The 17933-nt window shown below is 53.9% G+C and overlaps 4 protein-coding genes across 4 annotated transcripts; all 4 read right to left on the bottom strand.

The window, feature by feature from the left end:
* Positions 1-335: 335 nt before the first annotated feature.
* Positions 336-3569, bottom strand: H6S33_013025 (uncharacterized protein; the record flags this gene model as incomplete). The annotated part of the gene is made up of 2 exons (XM_044844389.1): positions 336-464; positions 537-3569. The coding sequence occupies 2 exons, from the start codon at positions 3567-3569 to the stop codon at positions 336-338; spliced, it is 3162 nt and encodes a 1053-aa protein (XP_044694734.1).
* A 1253-nt stretch (positions 3570-4822) lies between these two features.
* Positions 4823-7885, bottom strand: H6S33_013024 (uncharacterized protein; the record flags this gene model as incomplete). Its single annotated transcript, XM_044844388.1, has 6 exons — positions 4823-5536; positions 5858-6800; positions 6858-7258; positions 7328-7396; positions 7508-7673; positions 7785-7885. The coding sequence occupies 6 exons, from the start codon at positions 7883-7885 to the stop codon at positions 4823-4825; spliced, it is 2394 nt and encodes a 797-aa protein (XP_044694733.1).
* A 2825-nt stretch (positions 7886-10710) lies between these two features.
* On the bottom strand, positions 10711-14878 carry H6S33_013023 (uncharacterized protein; the record flags this gene model as incomplete). The annotated part of the gene is made up of 2 exons (XM_044844387.1): positions 10711-14328; positions 14387-14878. 2 exons carry the CDS (start codon positions 14876-14878, stop codon positions 10711-10713), a joined length of 4110 nt encoding a protein of 1369 aa, XP_044694732.1.
* A 1376-nt stretch (positions 14879-16254) lies between these two features.
* Positions 16255-17443, bottom strand: H6S33_013022 (uncharacterized protein; the record flags this gene model as incomplete). The annotated part of the gene is made up of 3 exons (XM_044844386.1): positions 16255-16290; positions 16345-17309; positions 17368-17443. 3 exons carry the CDS (start codon positions 17441-17443, stop codon positions 16255-16257), a joined length of 1077 nt encoding a protein of 358 aa, XP_044694731.1.
* Positions 17444-17933: the final 490 nt, after the last annotated feature.

Here is a 17933-nt window from a genome sequence, read left to right as displayed (position 1 = left end):
TTTTAGTAATGTTAATTTTAGCTTCCTCTTTTTTCCTTTTTTTTTTTTTTTTGCTACGATGTTATGGCTAATATTGTGTCCGTGGCCCTGTTATATAATGAGCATAAATTTCTAATCAATACCACAAACACACAACACGATACGAAGATGTGATATTGATAACTTATCATTAACTAAGAATAAGCTACTTATACAAGTCACTCAAGAAAAAGAAGAAATTACAATGAAATCCTACACCCATTGCGCCCCACAACAAACCACACACCATCAAAAATATCTACAAGAAAAGAAAAGGCAAGTCCAGAAACAAAAGAAAGAGAACAGAGGGGAGACCCTCACTGGCATATCATCTCCAAGATGCCCTCACCAATACTCTCCGGCACCACCTCAATCACATCCTCCGGCGCCGAGCTACTCTCAAACACCTTCTCCTCCACCGCCGGAATCACAATCTTCAACTCGACCTTCCCCCCCGCCGCAAAATCCTCCACCTTCTCCACCTCCACCTCCATCTTCACCTCCACCACCTCCTCGACCTCCTTTACCTTCTCCTCCACCTCATCCTCATCCACGCTCGGCGCCACCACCCTCTCATCCAGATTCACAACCCTCAACGCGCCCTTCGGCGCCGTAAACAGCACCTGCACCACCCTCTTCTCGATCGCCGCCTCCAGCTCCAAATCCCAGTCATCCCCCAAACTCGAGAACCCCATCCCCATCCCTACCCCCAGCGCCGAATCCAACCCCATATTACTCGGCATCTCCACCACGTCCCCCGCACTCCCCATCGTCCCCATCGTCCCCGCCGACGCCGACGACGACGCATTCCGCGAAAACCGGCTGCTGCTCCCCGTCGTCTCCCATAGCGAGATCGGGCTCGTCGGTAATATATCCGGTAGTGCGCTGCGCAATGCAGATATGCTTGCCCATCGCCTTGGCGGCTGCTTCTCCTTCTCTTGCTCGAGCTCGCCAGCAGCTTTTGCTGCCAATGACACAACTCGCCGCTTCGCAACCTGCTCCGGAAAGAACCGTGCTGGCGTCAACAACGTCTTCACCCTCGGCCTCGGCACCACTGGCTCAACCCTCGCCGTGGACGGCGGGAACGAGCGGTTATACGGGATCCTGACGGGCGCCGTCGGCACCAAGCTCAGACTCTCCGAGCTGAGTGCCGCTCTCGGCGGGATTCTCGGTAGCGACGCGGTCTGGTCGCTCCACTCGCCACTCAGCGTCGTAGAGCGTGATCGTGAGCGTGACTGCTCATATATAATTTCCTGGGCCGCCATCTTCTCCGCGAATGCCAGGGAGCGGGTGTATAGGCTTTGTAGGTTCGCCAGGTGGTGATCGTCGTCGGAGCCTGTTGTAGCGGCGCAGGAGCTGCCGCGAGAGCCCCGGTTGGGGTCGAATGCGTTTTCTTCTGCTTCAAAGATTGTGGAGACGCGGGCAGGGTTGGTTTTCAGGAGTGCCTTTGGGGGCACACGGACGCCGGGGACTGCAGTAGTAGTTGCAGTTGTGAGGTAGGGTGTTTTTCGGAGGAGAGGGGGGCGAGAGGCGGAGGCGGGAGGAGAGGCGGGCCGAGGTTCTGATACTGCCGTTTCTTCACCGAGGACGCGGTAGGAATGGCTGCGGGTTTCGACGATGCCGACTCGCTCTTGGCTTAGTGATGCTCTGTGGGATCCGTAAATTCCGAGTCTTTCCTGGCTCATGGACGGTCTTCGGGAGCCGTATATCGAACCTAGTCCGAGTCGTTCTGTGCTGCCGGCCATCATTGAGGGCTTCTCTGTCCCGTAGCAGTTGAAGGATCCCAGTCTCTCTTCACTCGCAGACGGTCCGCCGTAGAACCCAAAGGACCCCCATCGTTCTCTCTCCAGTGGGCCTGCTCCTTCAGCGTCGCGCTCGGTTCTCCGGCCCTTTCGGAAGTACCAATGATAGCCAATGATCGCCGCCGCAAGTCCCGCAACACCAAACACAACTCCAAGCACAATCCCCGTGGTCCTCTTATGCTCCGATTTTCTCCCCGCCGCCTCTTCCTCTTCCGCCGCAAGGATTCCCGCGGGCTTATACGTGCCTGCCCACATTCCTGAGGTGACGTTGAAAAAGTAGCTCTTTGTGTTAACCACCGACGCATTCACAAACGGCGAGATGCGATACCCGCTGGTGATCATCATGACATCTCCCTCCAGCATCACCGCCGCATGCCCACTCAAGCCCTCTGCCTCCCCGTCCGTCGGCGGGCCCAGCTCGCCCGGGTGGATGAACGGGATGTCCCACCGCCACTCGTCCCTGCCCGCCTCGCCCGTCATCTCGAGGATCACCAGCCGCGGCTCGGCGGGCGTATTGGCGTCGCCCACCCACCCCCCATACACAACGATCCGCTTCCCGTCCCGCGTTGCCACCGCACTGTGTCCCGACCGTGGGTCAATCCGGCGTGTATCGTCGTTTCGCCGCTGCACAACAGCCGCTACCCTCGCCGACGGATCCGTCTTTGTCGTCTCTCCAACGCCCACGGACCCGGAGCCAGTGGCCAGCACCCGCGTCTCACTCGACCGCAGTCTCGGCGGTGACGCTGCCGGCAGCCCAACATCTGCAAACCGCCACCGCCCGTCGGGTGCGGAGTAAACCGCCACCTGCCTCATATCCACAAACGCACCCGCCGTATATCCGCCCACCATCACCACACTCCCTGCGCCGCCGCCACCGCCCTCTCTTGTCGGTATCGTCGTGAGCGAGAAGCCTGCTTCAGCTATCGGCCACTCGCGGTTACTCCGGCCATCATACTCTGCCAGCACCACCGTATCCGTCCCCGCCGCCGCTACCGCCTCACCATCCTGCACCGCCGGTGCCGGCGGCGGTGAGGATCCCTTCCCCTTTTCCTTGCCTTTTCGTTCACCCGGCACATACGACTGCGCCCTTGCCAATGGCCATCCCGCCTCCATCATCCCCGCTGAATATTCCACTCCGCCTCCGGCAGCAGGACACACGCCGCCAAACACATACGCCGTATTCACGGTCGACGTAGTAATCACTACGCCCTGCTCAAACTCGCGCATCCCGGCCTCGCCCTGCCCCGTCATGAACGTCTCACTCGGTGCCACACTCGACGTCGTGCTGCTAACGCCATACGCAAACGCCCTGGCATGATATCTCAGCGGTCTTCGTTCCCCACGGCCTGACGGCGGTGCAATGGACCGAGGGTTCCATGTGTTGCTGTGGGAGCTGTATTCGTGGATTGTGATATCGGTGTCGCAGCTGCCTGTTAAGACTGCAAGCTGGCCTGTTGGGAATAGTATTGGCGCTATCGAAATGGCATTGGCGTCAGAGGAGGAGGAGGAAGGTGGGAGTGGTGGGGAGGAAAGCTCAGTGAACGAGTGGGTGAAGTTTGAGGTGGAGTATGTGTTGTTCAGCGGTAGGGAGAGGAAGCGAAAGCTTTGGGATGAGGGCGAGGGAGGTATGAAGAGGTAGAGAGTTGAGAGATCGGGAGTTAGCAGCGCTGTTGCTTGGTGGGGTGGTTGTGACCCTGAGGCGGTAGGTATTGATAAGAGGAGTATACTGAAGAAGTAGTAATGCCGCATCGTGAGATATCTCTGATGGTTAGCAGCTGCACGATAATACAGCAGCAGCAGCGGCAGCGGTACCAGTAGTAGCAGTAGGATCAGTAGTATCTGTAGTAGCAAAGATATCAGCGTGAAGAACCAAAAAACACCAACAAAGAGGGAGAGCACCCATTATGCACCACCCAACAATACGAATGGCGCAAACACCGAGGCTGGGACCCTTCTCATGACAAACAAAGTGGTTGGGTTAATATCCACCACCAACCAAGAAAGCCATGGGGCGGAATGTGGTTTTCACATTCCAGCACCCAAATCCAGTCACACCCACCACCCCACCCACCCAGCGGTATGCAGATGTCACGGCTCCATGTACGTAGACGGTACCTACATACTCCTACGCCGCGTGTTTCGGTGTTTTGGGGGATGGCTGAAAGTGGATCAGCGGTGAAAATGATTGAACTGGGGCTATTTTTATTATCATCACCACCACCACCACCATCCGCTTTCAGACTGACATCTGTATATATTGGTCTCAAGAAGAAGATTTCTCTAGCTCTTTTGCTCTATTGCTCTTTTGTTCTGTTACTCGGGTAATTGGATGATTGGATGAGAATGAGAGAGTGGTTAACGGGTTGTCGCAGCTGAACTTAGTTTACAGCTCTCGAGACTATATAACGCATATCCTCAATTGGTTACGACCACGTAATCGTTGAAACGTATTATAACACCTATACCGTGGCTGGCTGGCTGGGTTGGTAGTAATAGTAGGTTGGTAAGGAGGGTAGGGTAGCACGGTCTAACCGCAACAAGCGTTTAATAGTAGGAAACTAAACGCCAAGCCCGCGCTACCTTGCCAAACTAGCTAGGAAGTTAAATAATTATCCTCATAACGAAGTAGTAATGGTAATTATCCTCATAAGAAAGTAGTATTCATCCTCATATATAGTAGTAATAATTATCCTCATAATAAAGGAGTAGTAATAATAAAGAGAGAGAGAGAGAAACGAAAAAGACAGGGAAAGAAAAAAACCGTCCTCTCGCTCTCTTGCTCTGTGCACATTTATTTAATAGTACAACACCGTCTTCTTTATAACCTTCGTCCAAGAAAAGAAGTAAAAAAGAAAGCACTCAAAAATCATCACCGAATGATGCGAATCAAAAAGGCTTATGAGAAAAACAGAAAGAGAAAAACCAAAGAAAACAGAAATAGTATACTGCTTATAATACTAAAAGAAAAAGAAAAAGAAACACTACCAACTACAACTACAACCCTATTTCCCCACAGACGCCCTCATCTGTCCCTTCCAGACATCTAACGCCCTCACCAACACCTCCTTCGCCACATCCTTCTGCCTCTCCCTCTCCTCCACAATCCTCACTTTCTCCCTCCTTCCCCTCTCCTCTCTCTCCACTCCCCACCGTCTCTTCCTCTCCTCAATCTCTTTCCTCCTCGCCAACCACGCCACTGAATGGCCCAATCCCGCGCCCGCGCCCTCCACCGCATCCAATGGCGGCACCGTAAACCACAACAACTTCCCCTCGCCATCACGCAAGAACTGCGCTGCCGTCTCTTCAGGAATATTATGTGTAACGCTGTCGGGGAGCGTGAACGTAGTCGGGGGCGCAGGGGGGTTATACTGTTTCTGCGGGAGCGCCTGAGAGGCTGCCGCGGCCGCGTTCTGGTGCTGCGGGGGCGGCGCAGAGGGGTAGCCTTGGGAAGAGTGTTGGCGCGTGGGGGTGTAGTGGTGGGATGCGTAGGGGGTCATTGGAGAGCGGGCGTGAGGCTGTTGGTGCTGGGGGGCGGGAGAGGCCGCGGCGGCGGGGGTGGTCACGGAGGCGGCGAGATGCGCTTGCTTGTACATTTGGGTCATTGACATTGTCTCGTGGTAGTCGGGGTTTATGACGCGGGCGGGGCGCTCCGAGGCGGGGGCGGGGGTGGGCATAGGTGCTGGGGGAGGCGGGGTGGGCTCTGGTGGGGGGGAGTCCTGTTTGCTGTTAGTGAGTGTACGAGAAAGAGAGAGAGAGTGGGGGGGGGGGGAGTGTGTATATATTTGTGTGTGTGTGGGTAGGACGATGGATGGATGTTGGGTGTTGCGGTGTTTGCTTGTTGTGGTGACAGCGAGTGTCGTCGCATGCTCTGCCAATTGCAGGCAGCGAGGCAAAAAGCTCATGCAGCAGCAAGCAAACTGTTGGGCAACCATCCATCCAGACATCACTGACATCCCGTCCGCCACAATGCAATATATAGGCGCCAGTATAGATTATGTAGATGTGAAAATAAGAAATAAAAGAAAAGAAAAACTCACATTCTCTCTCCGTGCCCTTCTAAACACTGCACCGATAATTGGCGGCGCATTCTCCACGCCCATCTTCGCCTCCGGTAACGGGTCGTCTTCCTTCGCGTCCGCTGGCAGCATATGCAGGATGGGACTCGGCATCTTCTTAAGCACCTGTTGCTTCTCAAAGCTATCGAGATCGTAGTCCTGGCCCCGCACCTCGTCCGGGATGCAACTCTTCCACGTCTTGATCTTGTTGAAGTGCTTCTCCACCTCGTTGTACCTGCTCTCGCACACATAGATCGGTGTGCGCTTCGGATCAATGCCCTTTGGCCGTCCGCGCGAGTAGCGGGTAAAGAACATGACAAAGCACTTTCCGAGCACCTCGTCAATGTGGTGATCGCGGTACTGCCCTGTCTTGACAACCTCGTCGGGATAGAACTTCTTGTTCTCCCAGTGCACGGTCTGCTCCGGCCGGTAGTACCAGCACGCGTTGATCCAGATCTGCCCGTCGTGGTCCTTCCATGTGCGGAAGATTTGGCCTACAGTGGGTTTGTTTGGGTCGTTGGGATTGATGATGTGGATCCAGTCGCCGACACGGTAGTTCTCGCCCTTGTGCGGGATGTGGTCGAGCGGGAGACGCAATTGTTTGCCGCCACCGCCGGCACCCTCGTCACCGCCAGTGATGTCCTCGTCCTTGCGCGCCTTTTCAATCTCGGCGGCTTTGCGCATCTCTTCCTGCAGCATGACGGCGTCCTGGTAGAGCTGTGAATCGTCCTCATTGAACGCTTTGGCATTCTCAAACATCAGCTCCATGTCGGCAATGAATTGGTCGAACGTCTTGTATTCGCGGCGCTTGACATTCTTGCGGATCAGGTCCAGCGCGATGGGGTTCTTGATCTCCTGGAAGTATTCCGGAAATTCCTTCTTCTCGGGGAGCTTCTCAAAGGCGTTAATTCGAAGATTCCCGGACCTGTGACTACCCATCAGCACACACCCTCCACCCGGGGGTCTCCAACACCAAACTCACGCCTCATCCTTCAACTTCCTCAGCGCCTTCAGCACATTCTTAACCCTGACCTCCATTGGCGTATCCACCCTCGGCGGCCTACCCCTCTTGCGCCTCGGATCGTTCATATCCTTCCTCACGCTCTCATTTCCGCCCTCGCCGTCGTCATCCTTGACATTCTTCCCCGTCCGCCTCCTGGTGGAGCTACGGCGCTTCTTGCCATCGTCTTCCTCCTCTTCCTGGGCGTCGTCCTCTTCGTCTTCCTCCTCGTCCTCTGCGGCCGAGTCTTCTTCGGGGTCTGGGGAGCCCTGTGAGCCACTGGGAGAGGGGGGCGGTAGCGGTCCAAGGTCCGGTAATTCGCTGTCGGCTTGCTGGATCACGCCGGCCTCGCGGAGCTTGCCGAGTTCGGTGCTGAGGGTGCCCTAGTGTCGGGGGGGTGGGGTTAGTGGGCGCGCGGGGGTGTGCGGGGAGGGGAGGGGGGGGGGGCATACTTCTAGAATCTCTGCGTCCTCATATATCACACTATCATGTCGATTATATAATTTTGCATTATGAAATATCTACCACACCCAGTTCGTATCAGTCACCCCCTTCTCCCAGGAGGTATTTCCGAGGGGTAAGGTCGGGTCGGGGAGAATAGTTCAAGGAAAAATAAAAATCCGCCCACACACCTGCGCGCAATCCTTCACAAAGTCGGCAAACACCGTGTACGTCTTCCTCTTGACATTCAGCTGCACCGGGTTCAGCGCCTGGGGGTGCTTTATGAGCTTATAATAATCCACAAACTGCCGCTTCGGCAGCAGATCGTGGAACGCCTCCGAGAGATCGCGCTCGCTACTAAACCACACCCAACCCAATTGTCAGTTCAGCCGTCACGACCTCTCGCTCAATCGATCGCGCCAGAGGAAGAGTGAGGGGGTGGTGGAAGGGGTGAATGGTAATACGAACTCTGCAGGGTCCCGCTGGTTGAAGAGGGCGTCCAGGACGGTCTGCATGGCGCGGAAGAGCTCATCGCTGAGCTTTGGCGTCGGGTTTCGCACAGTGACCATGACGCGTGGGGGGGAGGGGGTTATGTTCTTTGCCTTCGTTCCTTCCTTTGGTGCTTTCTTCGCAACGCGTTCGTGTGTGGAGGTGGAGGAGGGAAGGGGGAGGACGGCCGCTGATTCGGTGGGTGGGCGGGTTTGTTTCGTTTTCGGGCTTTGCGAAGGGTGGTTGGTGCTGCGGTTGGGGTTTTTCTGTGGGTGATGCGCGTTGGGTGGTGAATATTCTGGCAGGGGTGTGGCGGTGCGGGTGGGGTCCGCCACAGAGGATGGGCGAGTGAGATCGCGTGATTGCGCGTGGTGTGCCATGGCGATAAGTACAATGAAGACTTCAATCGCTGGACAATGGGCGTGCTTCATTGAGAGATTAACTGCAGCTGAATAAATAATAATCCCCAGATCAATAACTGCATACGTTTCCACGCCTCTTGGAAGAGATGTGGCTTTATCCGAGCCCACGAACAACGTGACAGACACCCTCGCTCCCCATGATTAGATCTGTACTGAATTCCTGTTTCGATACAAAAAGACAGACTCAATCCAGTCCATTTTCGAGAACAGCGCGATCTTTTAATGGCACAATCTGTCACCGCAATTGTTTCACCTGCTTGGCAGCCATCAAAACCACAATGCCAAACGCCAAACGCCAAGACCCGAGTGATCTCTCATGCCACAAATACCCGCATCATCACAATATATTTAGAACTGCTACTGTCCCCGCGGTAGTATTAACTATTACATCAGACGAAACCGCCTAAATATAACTATAAACTCCCAAATATAACAACAGTCCAATCTCGCTTCAGACTCTAGATACCTCCATCCCCGCCCAACAATCGCACACAGAAACCCTTATCATGGATTACGTTGCAAGACTTATAACCGTATCCATCTTCGATAGTTGCTGTGGCTCGCTGAACGGAAGTCATTATTACGTCGTTAAACTTTTTCTTGAGATAAGTACGTACTTCTCTATATCTATGTATATCTTTGTACCTACCGCAGCCGTGCTGATTGGTAGATATAGCTTGTGCACTCCGCTACGCACTCGTAGCAATACTCGTACTTACGTGTTTTAATACGTGTGCCTGGTCGGTCCCGACCTCTAAAGAAGATGTGTTCAAGCGGGGGTGCCAAGGGTGCTATGTCTGCGACTGGGATCGGATCTGGGCAAGAGTGAGGCAAGGGAAGTTTTGGGGCGAGGATAGCCTCGAAACTTTGAGTTTCTTTTCGGTTTAAAATTTGCTGGCTGTATATTGGTTATATTTTTGGTTAGTTGGTGTGGAATATAGATCCTGGACTTTCTGTCTAGCCCAGTAGGCCCTTCTAGTGGTAAAGCTCCTGTTTTTTTTGCGAGTGGATTGATGGTTTTACCACCGAGAGTACCTACTGGGTAGTTAGGAGGTCTTGGGGCCTGCAGATCACCATCTCAGGGAGTTCATTGGGATCCTGAGTATGGGTTCTTCCTGTACATATCTAGAAAAGATGATTAATAAATATAGTCCTTAGAGCTTCTGGATTCGGTAGGGGTTAAAAATTCTGAATTTCCGAGCCGCTTCAAGACCGTTCGAAGATGACCGAACCAAATCATAATCATAGACAAAGTATTTGAATCTGTTTGATAGAACAGGCAAATTCTGACTTGGTACTCATCTTGATACTTCAAATGACTTGCGGAAGTTGGTGGTAAAACCCCTCTGTGGAGTTGTAGCTTATATGAATTATTGTCTCGCCATGGTCTTATTCTAAAATGACACAGTTTTTGGTAGACGTGCTCTACAATAACACATGATGCAAGATGACACAGTTCGCTATGATCCAAAATGAAAGGTATTATGGGTGGCTGAGCATTCACATCGAAGGCCTATGGTTCTACTTCATCTTGGCACACCGCCAAGCTCAATGATCACTTCCAGCCCAGCATCCACCATGGGCGAGTGGTCTAGTGGCTAGACTGCTCGTCGGGTTAGACACCGAGTGTTTGGGCAAGGTCCCGAGTTCAAACCGGGGGTGGGAGTAGTAGCGCACATTAATCAATAAGTCGCTGCAGTACTTTTTGTTTCTTTTTTTCTTTTTTTGTAGTAGAATAAATTAGGAGGCTATTTTGATTTTGATTTCTCTATAGCTAGAGGAGGAAGGGGGTGTCATTTTTGCATCATGTGTTATTATAGACTTCAGAATACGTCCAAAGCCTGATCTTCATAGAAGCCAAAAAGAGCATCCCTCCAAGAAGTACAATAGAAGAAAAAAAGCCCTCCCAGCCCCATAATATGGCGGGGCCCAAAGAGGTAACCGTCAAAGAGGCTAGGCGTCGACATCAACAAACCTTAACCCAGCAAAAGCGATATGGAATGGGTAGGCTCGTAGCGTAAAACTAAAGTTTCCCCACATCAAAAGACAAAGACGTGGCAGAGCCCGGCTACATCGATGGCCAAAACTTACAAGCCGCCTAGGATACGACAAACCTTATTTACTAGATTATGGTTTGGCCGCATACCGATCCTACGGGATGCCTCTTTCCCTTCCCTCCGCTACACTCACACACGTCATGCTCTACCGACTGCCACAGAGATGAAGCGATCTGCAGATGGACGGATGGGCGTCAATCTGCAGACGTCCGCACGCACCGGTAACATCATTACACATCCCCCAGAAACCGCATCACAAGTCATCACTCGCACTCAACATCCCTGCAGTATGTTTTATTCCTAATATCTAACCAAGCAACTACACAAAAAAAACCAACAACAAAAAAAGCTATTCATTTATCCACAACCCAAAGCACTTACTAAAACAAAACAAAAAGCAAATTTTCCCTATCTACAGCCATCTCCCTAACCAACCCACCTCCTCGCGCTCCTAAACAGCCTAACCCACGGGCCCACCTCCCACGCCTCCTCCCTCGCCCTCTCCGGCAAGTAACTAACACTCTCCCTCACCACCGTCCTCTCGGGATGCGGCATCATCGCCAACACCCTTCCATTCGCACTCCTGACACCCGCAATACCCTCCGGCGACCCGTTCGGATTCGCAGGATACACCTCCGTCGGCCTGCCCCTCCCATCCACATACCTAACCACGGCGCCTCCCTGCGCCTGCAGTCTCTGCAGGTGCTCCTGACTCTTAAACGTCGCTCTCCCCTCCCCATGCGCGACCGCAATCGGGAACGACGACCCAGACATCCCATCCAAGAACACGCTCGGGTTCTTCTCGTCCGCCGCGTCCTGGACCTCCACCATGCACAAGCGGGCCTCATACTGCTCACTCCTGTTCCTCTCAAACACGGGCCAGTTCTCCGTACCGTCAATGATCCCCTTGAGCCTGCTGAGGAACTGGCACCCGTTGCACACCCCCAGCGCGAACGTGTCAGTCCGCTTATTAAAGAACTTCTCAAACACGGTTCTCGCGCCCTGGTGGAGCAGTACGGACTTGGCCCACCCGGCACCGGCGCCAAGGACGTCACCGTACGAGAACCCACCGCACGCCGCAATACCCACGAAGCTGTCGAGCGTGAGGCCGCGATCGATGATGTCCGTCATGTGCACGTCCACTGGGGTAAATCCCGCCAGTCTAAACGCGAACGCCATCTCCGCATGGCCGTTGACACCCTGCTCTCTGAGAATCGCCACGCGGGGCTTCGCACTCGGGACGGTTGCAAACAGCGGGGCGCTGGGGTTGAAGGTGAGGTTGTAGCTAAGACCCGGGTCGGCATCGTCGAGGATGGCCTCATACTCCTGGTCTGCGCAGGTCGGGTTGTCGCGGATGCGCTGCATGATGTGGGAAGTGGCCGCCCACTTCTGCTGCAGTGTGCCGCGGGAGGCCTCGTACACGGGGGCGGCGTTGTATGTGAAGGTGATCTTCTGGTCATTGGCCTGCTTGACGGGCCCGAGGACCTTGACGTCCTTGACGCCCCTCGCCGCAAAGATCTGTGTGAAGGCCGCCACGTCCGCGTCCTTAACCTGGAAGACAGCGCCGAGCTCCTCGTTGAAGAAGGCCTCGAGCACGCCGCTTGTCTCGCCGTTGCGCGCAGCATCCTTCAGCTCGACATCGACACCGACACGGCCGGCGAAGGCCATCTCGACAATCGTCGTGAACAGACCACCGTCGCTGCGGTCGTGGTAGGCGTGCACAATACCCTTCGCGCGGGCCTCCGCGCAGGCCTCGAAGAAGCCCTTGAACACCTCGACGTCCCTGACATCCGGCGCCTCGTTCCCAACCTGTCCAAAGACCTGCGCAACGGCGCTTCCGCCCATCGCCATCTTCCCACCAGCCAGGTCAACCAGCACAAGCTTACTTTCGCCAATCTCACTGACACGCTTCAACTGCGGTGTCCACGTCTTGCTGACATCGCCGACGGCCGCAAAGGCCGTAACCACCAAACTGATTGGCGCCGTCACCTCCTTCGATGCGCTGGTCTCGCGCTCGGTCCACTTCATCTTCATGCTCATTGAGTCCTTCCCGACAGGAATACTGACACCCAGCTTCGGGCAGAGGTCCATACCAATTGCTTCAACGGCCTCATACAGCGCCGCCCCCTCACCGGCGTGGTTCCCAGCCGCCATCCAGTTGGCTGACAAGCGCACTCTCGGGAGCCCGCCCTGGATGTCGGAAGCCGCCAAGTTCATGAGCGACTCTGCGACCGCCATCTTCGCGGACGCCGCCGGCGAGATTAGCGCCAGCGTCGGCTTCTCGCCCATAGCCATCGATTCACCCGTCTTGACGCCCTCCTCGAGCGCCGTCGCCGTGACCGCAACATCCGCAACCGGCACCTGCCACGGCCCGACCATCTGGTCCCTCGTAATCAGACCCGTAACCGTCCTATCCCCAATGGTAATCAAGAAGCTCTTCGACCCCACACTCGGCAGATGCAGCACGCGGTCGACAGCCTCCTGGATGAGGACCTCCTTCGGAATCTCCGCAAGGTAGCTCTCCAACGTGGTATCGAACGCCGGGAGATCCAGCTTGCGGCTCTCCACCACACGGGTCATCTTCGGGGGCTTTCCGAACAGCGTCGACATCGGCAGGTCAATGACCTTCGGGTCCTTCTCGCTGTTGCGGTCCTTGAGCACCAAGCGCTGCTCCTCCTCTTTCCCGCCCTGGGCCCGTCCCACGACCGAGAACCCGCATCTCTCACGCTTGGCAATGGTCTCGAAGGTCTTGAGGCCCTCCTCCGCGACTGCCATGACGTAGCGCTCCTGTGCCTCGCAGCACCAGATCTGGAGGGGGCTCATGCCCTTATCCGCGCTCTCGACCTCTCTCAGCTCAAACTCCGCGCCCAAACCCGCATCATGCACCAGCTCCGGCAGGGCGTTCGAGAGCCCACCAGCACCCACATCGTGGATGGAGCGGATAGGGTTGTTAACACCCAAGGCAACGCAGGCATCAATCACCATCTGCGCCCTCCTCTGCTGCTCTGGGTTCCCTCTCTGGACCGACGCAAAGTCCAAGTCCACACTCCCCTCGCCCGACGCAATCGACGACGCCGCACCACCACCAAGCCCAATCAACATCGCCGGGCCTCCAAGCACAATCAGATACGCTCCGGGCTCAATCATGCCGGGCTCCTTGATAGCATGGATGGGACGGACCGTCCCCAGGCCTCCCGCTAGCATGATAGGCTTATGGTACCCGCGGACCTCATCTCCGCCCTTCCCATCCGCAACCCTTGTCGTCAGCGTGCGAAAGTACCCCATGATACACGGCCTCCCAAACTCGTTATTGAACGCCGCAGACCCAATGGGCGCCTCCAACATAATATCGATCGGCGACGCAATATGGTTTGGCTTCCCCATATCAATCTCCCACGGCTGGCGATGCCCGGGGATCAGCAGATCCGACACACTAAACCCCGCCAACCCCGCCTTTGGCTTCGACCCGCGGCCCACCGCGCCCTCATCTCTAATCTCACCGCCCGATCCCGTCGCCGCACCGGGATACGGCGACACCGCGGTCGGATGGTTATGCGTCTCGACCTTGGCCACAAAGTGGACCATCTCCTTCGTCTGCTTCCATTCCCCGTCCACATCGGGCGCCCAATGCACGGCCTCATTACCCTGCAGGACCGCCGCGTTGTCTGAGTACGCCGAGACGGTGTGGTCCGGCGAGAGCTTATGTGTGTTCCTGATCATGCCAAAGAGCGAGTTTGGCTTCTGCTGGCCGTCAATGGTCCACGAGGCGTTGAACTGCTTGTGGCGACAGTGCTCCGAGTTGACCTGCGCGAACATGAACAGCTCGACGTCGTAGGGGTCGCGCGGGCACGGGCCGGTGGCCGAGAAGGCGTCGAGCAGGTACGAGATCTCGCTCTGGTCGAGCGCGAGCCCGAGCTCCTTGTTTGCCTTCTGGAGGGACTCCAGGGGCGTTGATGTTGCGGAGTGGAGGTCCACACGGCCGACTGGGAGAGGGTCGTGGGTTCCAAAGAGGGCCTCGAACGTTGGGGGCTGCGGCGAGAGGGTCTACATAGCACAATTAGAACTCCAGTAGCAACACCACGCAACTACAATCACCACAAACCTGTGTCATGCGATCATAGACCGCCTCCGTGCCCGGGAACCCCGCGCCCGTCCACTCCCTCCCCTCCTCAAATACCAGCTCCAGCAGCACGCCCCTCTCAATCCTCTTGACCCCGCCCAGCCCACACACCGCCGCAATACTCGTCGCCTTCGACGACCACGGACTGATCGTGCCCGCCCTCGGACACACCCACCACACCGCGCCATCCGCCTTCCCCGCGCCGGTTACAATCTTCACCAGCCTCTCCGTGTCCTTGTCCTCCTCGCCATAGTGCAGCAGCTGCTCCAGATACCTCCTTTCTGCGCTGCCGGGCTGGGCCAGCACTTGGGCAGCCGCCGCGTCGGTGGGGCACACGTAGTGCACGTAGAGCGAGGCAATGCTCTTGACGACGGCGGCGCCGGCAAGGGCCGTGTTGAGGGCGTCTTTGATCTCGACGAGGCGGAAGGTCGAGTATGCGGGCGAGCCGGGGACGGCCAGGAACTCGGACGCCATTATGATGTGTGTGCAGAAAAAACGATTTTTTCTTTCTTTTTTAGTGTCTCTTTTTTTTTTCCCCAGCTGGAGAAAAGAAAGAGATGAGGTAGAGAAGGAAGGGGCGATGAGGTGTAGTTGGTATAAAGGTAGGCCGTAGATCTGTAGTTCAACAAAAAAAAAGGGTGAGTGATAAAACCAACGGCGGGGTACTAATCCATGGCACGGCGGGGCAAAAAAAAAAATTTCTACTTATCGATAACACCACGGTGGGGGGTTAGAGCTCGTAGGGAGTGGGTTAGGGTTTGGGCTGAAAGTTAGTGCAATATTTACCATGTAGGGGAGGTCATGGGCGGTCATTCGCTTCGTTTCAACCCACCACCCATTCCCCCTACACCCCCGTTCCATCCCACAGACACACGCCCCCACGTTTCTGATTAGAGTTCTGTGTGCTGCCGAAAACTTACTTGAAAACAATATGCAACGAGCATCCATCCATCCATGGCCATGATAATCAGGTACATACATGTATGTACACGGAACAAATTGTATCTGTGGCTAACGCATGTGTCACACTCTCCTTGCGCAACCAAGGAGTTTTTCAAGCAAGCAGTTAGCACTGCAATTTCAGCACGCAGAAGGACTTAGTCTTCCGTGTAACATTCTCTCTTTACTCGATCCCTCCGTACGCACATTTAATGATTACATCTTTTTCACGTGCGGGAAGGTGATGGGTGATATGATGCAGGTCGGTACTTTCCTGGGGTTTATGGTAATACGTAGCGGGACTACCGAAACCTATCGCCGATCCATCGATTACAACCCGGGGTATGAGAGACCTCTCCTAATCCCGAGTGCAGCGTTGAATAATAGTCTATCACCTACCTACGGTATTGTACTTACATGTAGGAAGTTAGATGTAATGCACTACACTGCTCACTTGGAAAGGACAGTGGGAAAGCAGAATTACATGTTATATATGTTTTTATATCTCCTTAAAATTCAAAGAAATACACATAATATATATATACAGCTGAATAAAAAAGGTTCATGTCTGCCGACACATCTATCTGTAGCCTGAGATTTTTTTTTCCCCCGCCTTCCAAAGGCTTTCCGACAAAAGAAACAAGACAAAACAAATAACACCTTGTAAATGACCACCTATAATTCGCCGTAGATCGAGAGCGACAATGAGAACCCCTTCTAGATGTTTCAAAGTCATCCCTACCATGTTGATGCCTGGCTGAGCTTTGATCCGATGCTTGCATGGACGGAACAAAAAAAGGAAAGAAAAAGGTATGTAAAAAAGGAGTTAAAGAAAGTCTTGAATGAGAAAAAGAAAAAAAACGCCCCAAAAAGCAAAAAGCCAAAAAAAGGTCTAGTAAATCAACGTCTGTTTAATTGAAGATAGAATAATCTTTAATACCCCAGTACTATGAAACAGTTAGTAAGATGTTATGGATATATGTGTATAGGAATTAACAAACCTTCTCTGCGTTGAATGTAGCTGCGGTGTTCTGCTTCCAGAGATCATCGCGGAAAGTGAACAAGATAACATTGCTTCCCATAGCGGCCCAGATTGACTTAAGAGCAGTTGTCTGATCGCTGACAGAGGCTTTGGCGAGACCATTAGGCTCTCCCTGATGAGGCCAGCCGGTTTCGGTGTACAAAAGATCCTTTCCAGGGCAAGCAGCCTTGATGTTCGCGCTTTGAGTAGTCAAGAAAGACCCAGCACCACTGGCATCAACCTTTCCGTCGTAGTAAGGGTGGCAGTTAGCCGCAATGTAGTCAGAGTTTTGGCACAAAACGGGGTTGTTCATGATAGCGACAAAGGTATCAACAGTGACGACGGGACCAGTGTATCCAGCAGCACGGAGAGTGGTACGGGCGCTGTTGACAACAGTAACGACTGCTGAAGCAGAAGCTCCACTGTTCACAAGCTCATTTCCGATGGCAACGGTATGAATTGAGCCCCAAGCACTGCTTGCAGACTTGATAAGGGAGCTCATATCACTGTTGAACTGCGTGGAATCAAGAACATTGAAGATACCGACGAAGAGCTTGGTGGATGATCCCTTAGCTGCCAAAACGTTGGGAACCTGGTTACAGTCGACACCATAGATACGGATCAAAGGATAATCCTGGAGGCTGGCAAAATCGGAGGAGACCTGAGCAGAGGACTTGCAAGACCCATCATCGTTGTAGGGAGAGTAGACAATGCCGGGCTTGGACCCAGAAATTGATGCGACACCCTTATTTGCTGTGTTTGCTGTGTTGAGACTCGACACATCGACGGAGTGCTGCTCGGGGGCAGGTGCTGAGGCTTCGGGGGAATAGTTCTCAACCCTATTGCCGTTCTCATCAACGTAGACGTAGACAGTTTCGTACTCCGTTTGGGTCTCCGCTGTAGGCTCAGCCACAGCTTTGGGGCTCCTCTTGTGATGGCGTTTTCCTGTGCAAATTATTAGCACGACATAAATTTGCAATCACGATTTAACTGAGAATATTACCATGAGGCTGAGCAACGGTAACCTCGACGGCAAGCAAAAGTGCTACGGCCAAGCTGGTGAATCTAGAATAAATCATTTTGAATTTTGAAAGAAGGTATTGAAAAAGTTGTTTGGTGTATTATTTTGCTCTGATCGAGTGCGTCGGGGGGGTATTGATATATGGCTGGATTTCGGTCGGTGTGCTCTTGAACAATACAAAGGCACCACGGGCCCACGGTAAATGTCAATTGAATGAGACAGATGAATGTCTTAGTTCGGTGTATGTTTGAATGTAGTTGTGGTAGGGATGTCTCTGTAATATTGCTATCAAAGCAAATGAGTGGATAGATATTGTCTTCGAAGGAATGACAAGGCGATATCTACAAAAAAGGACAAAGAGGGAAGAACGAGGCAAGGTGTGCCGGGTGAAGGAGAGAGGATTGGATGGTGAAGAGATGATAGGATAGGTTGACAGGAAAAAGAAAGAGAATAGATGAAGCGAATGGGTCTGTTTAAGAAGTGGCCAGCGTAGTATATTATAGAGGAATGAAACGAAGTCTTCTGCACATGGGGACCCTAAAAGGACA

Source organism: Morchella sextelata (assembly GCF_020137385.1).
Source record: "Morchella sextelata strain SCLS chromosome Unknown scls_9, whole genome shotgun sequence".
NCBI classification, from domain to species: Eukaryota; Fungi; Ascomycota; class Pezizomycetes; order Pezizales; family Morchellaceae; genus Morchella; species Morchella sextelata.
The sequence above is the reverse complement of the archived record's forward strand: the minus strand, read 5'-3'. Positions and strand labels throughout refer to the sequence as shown.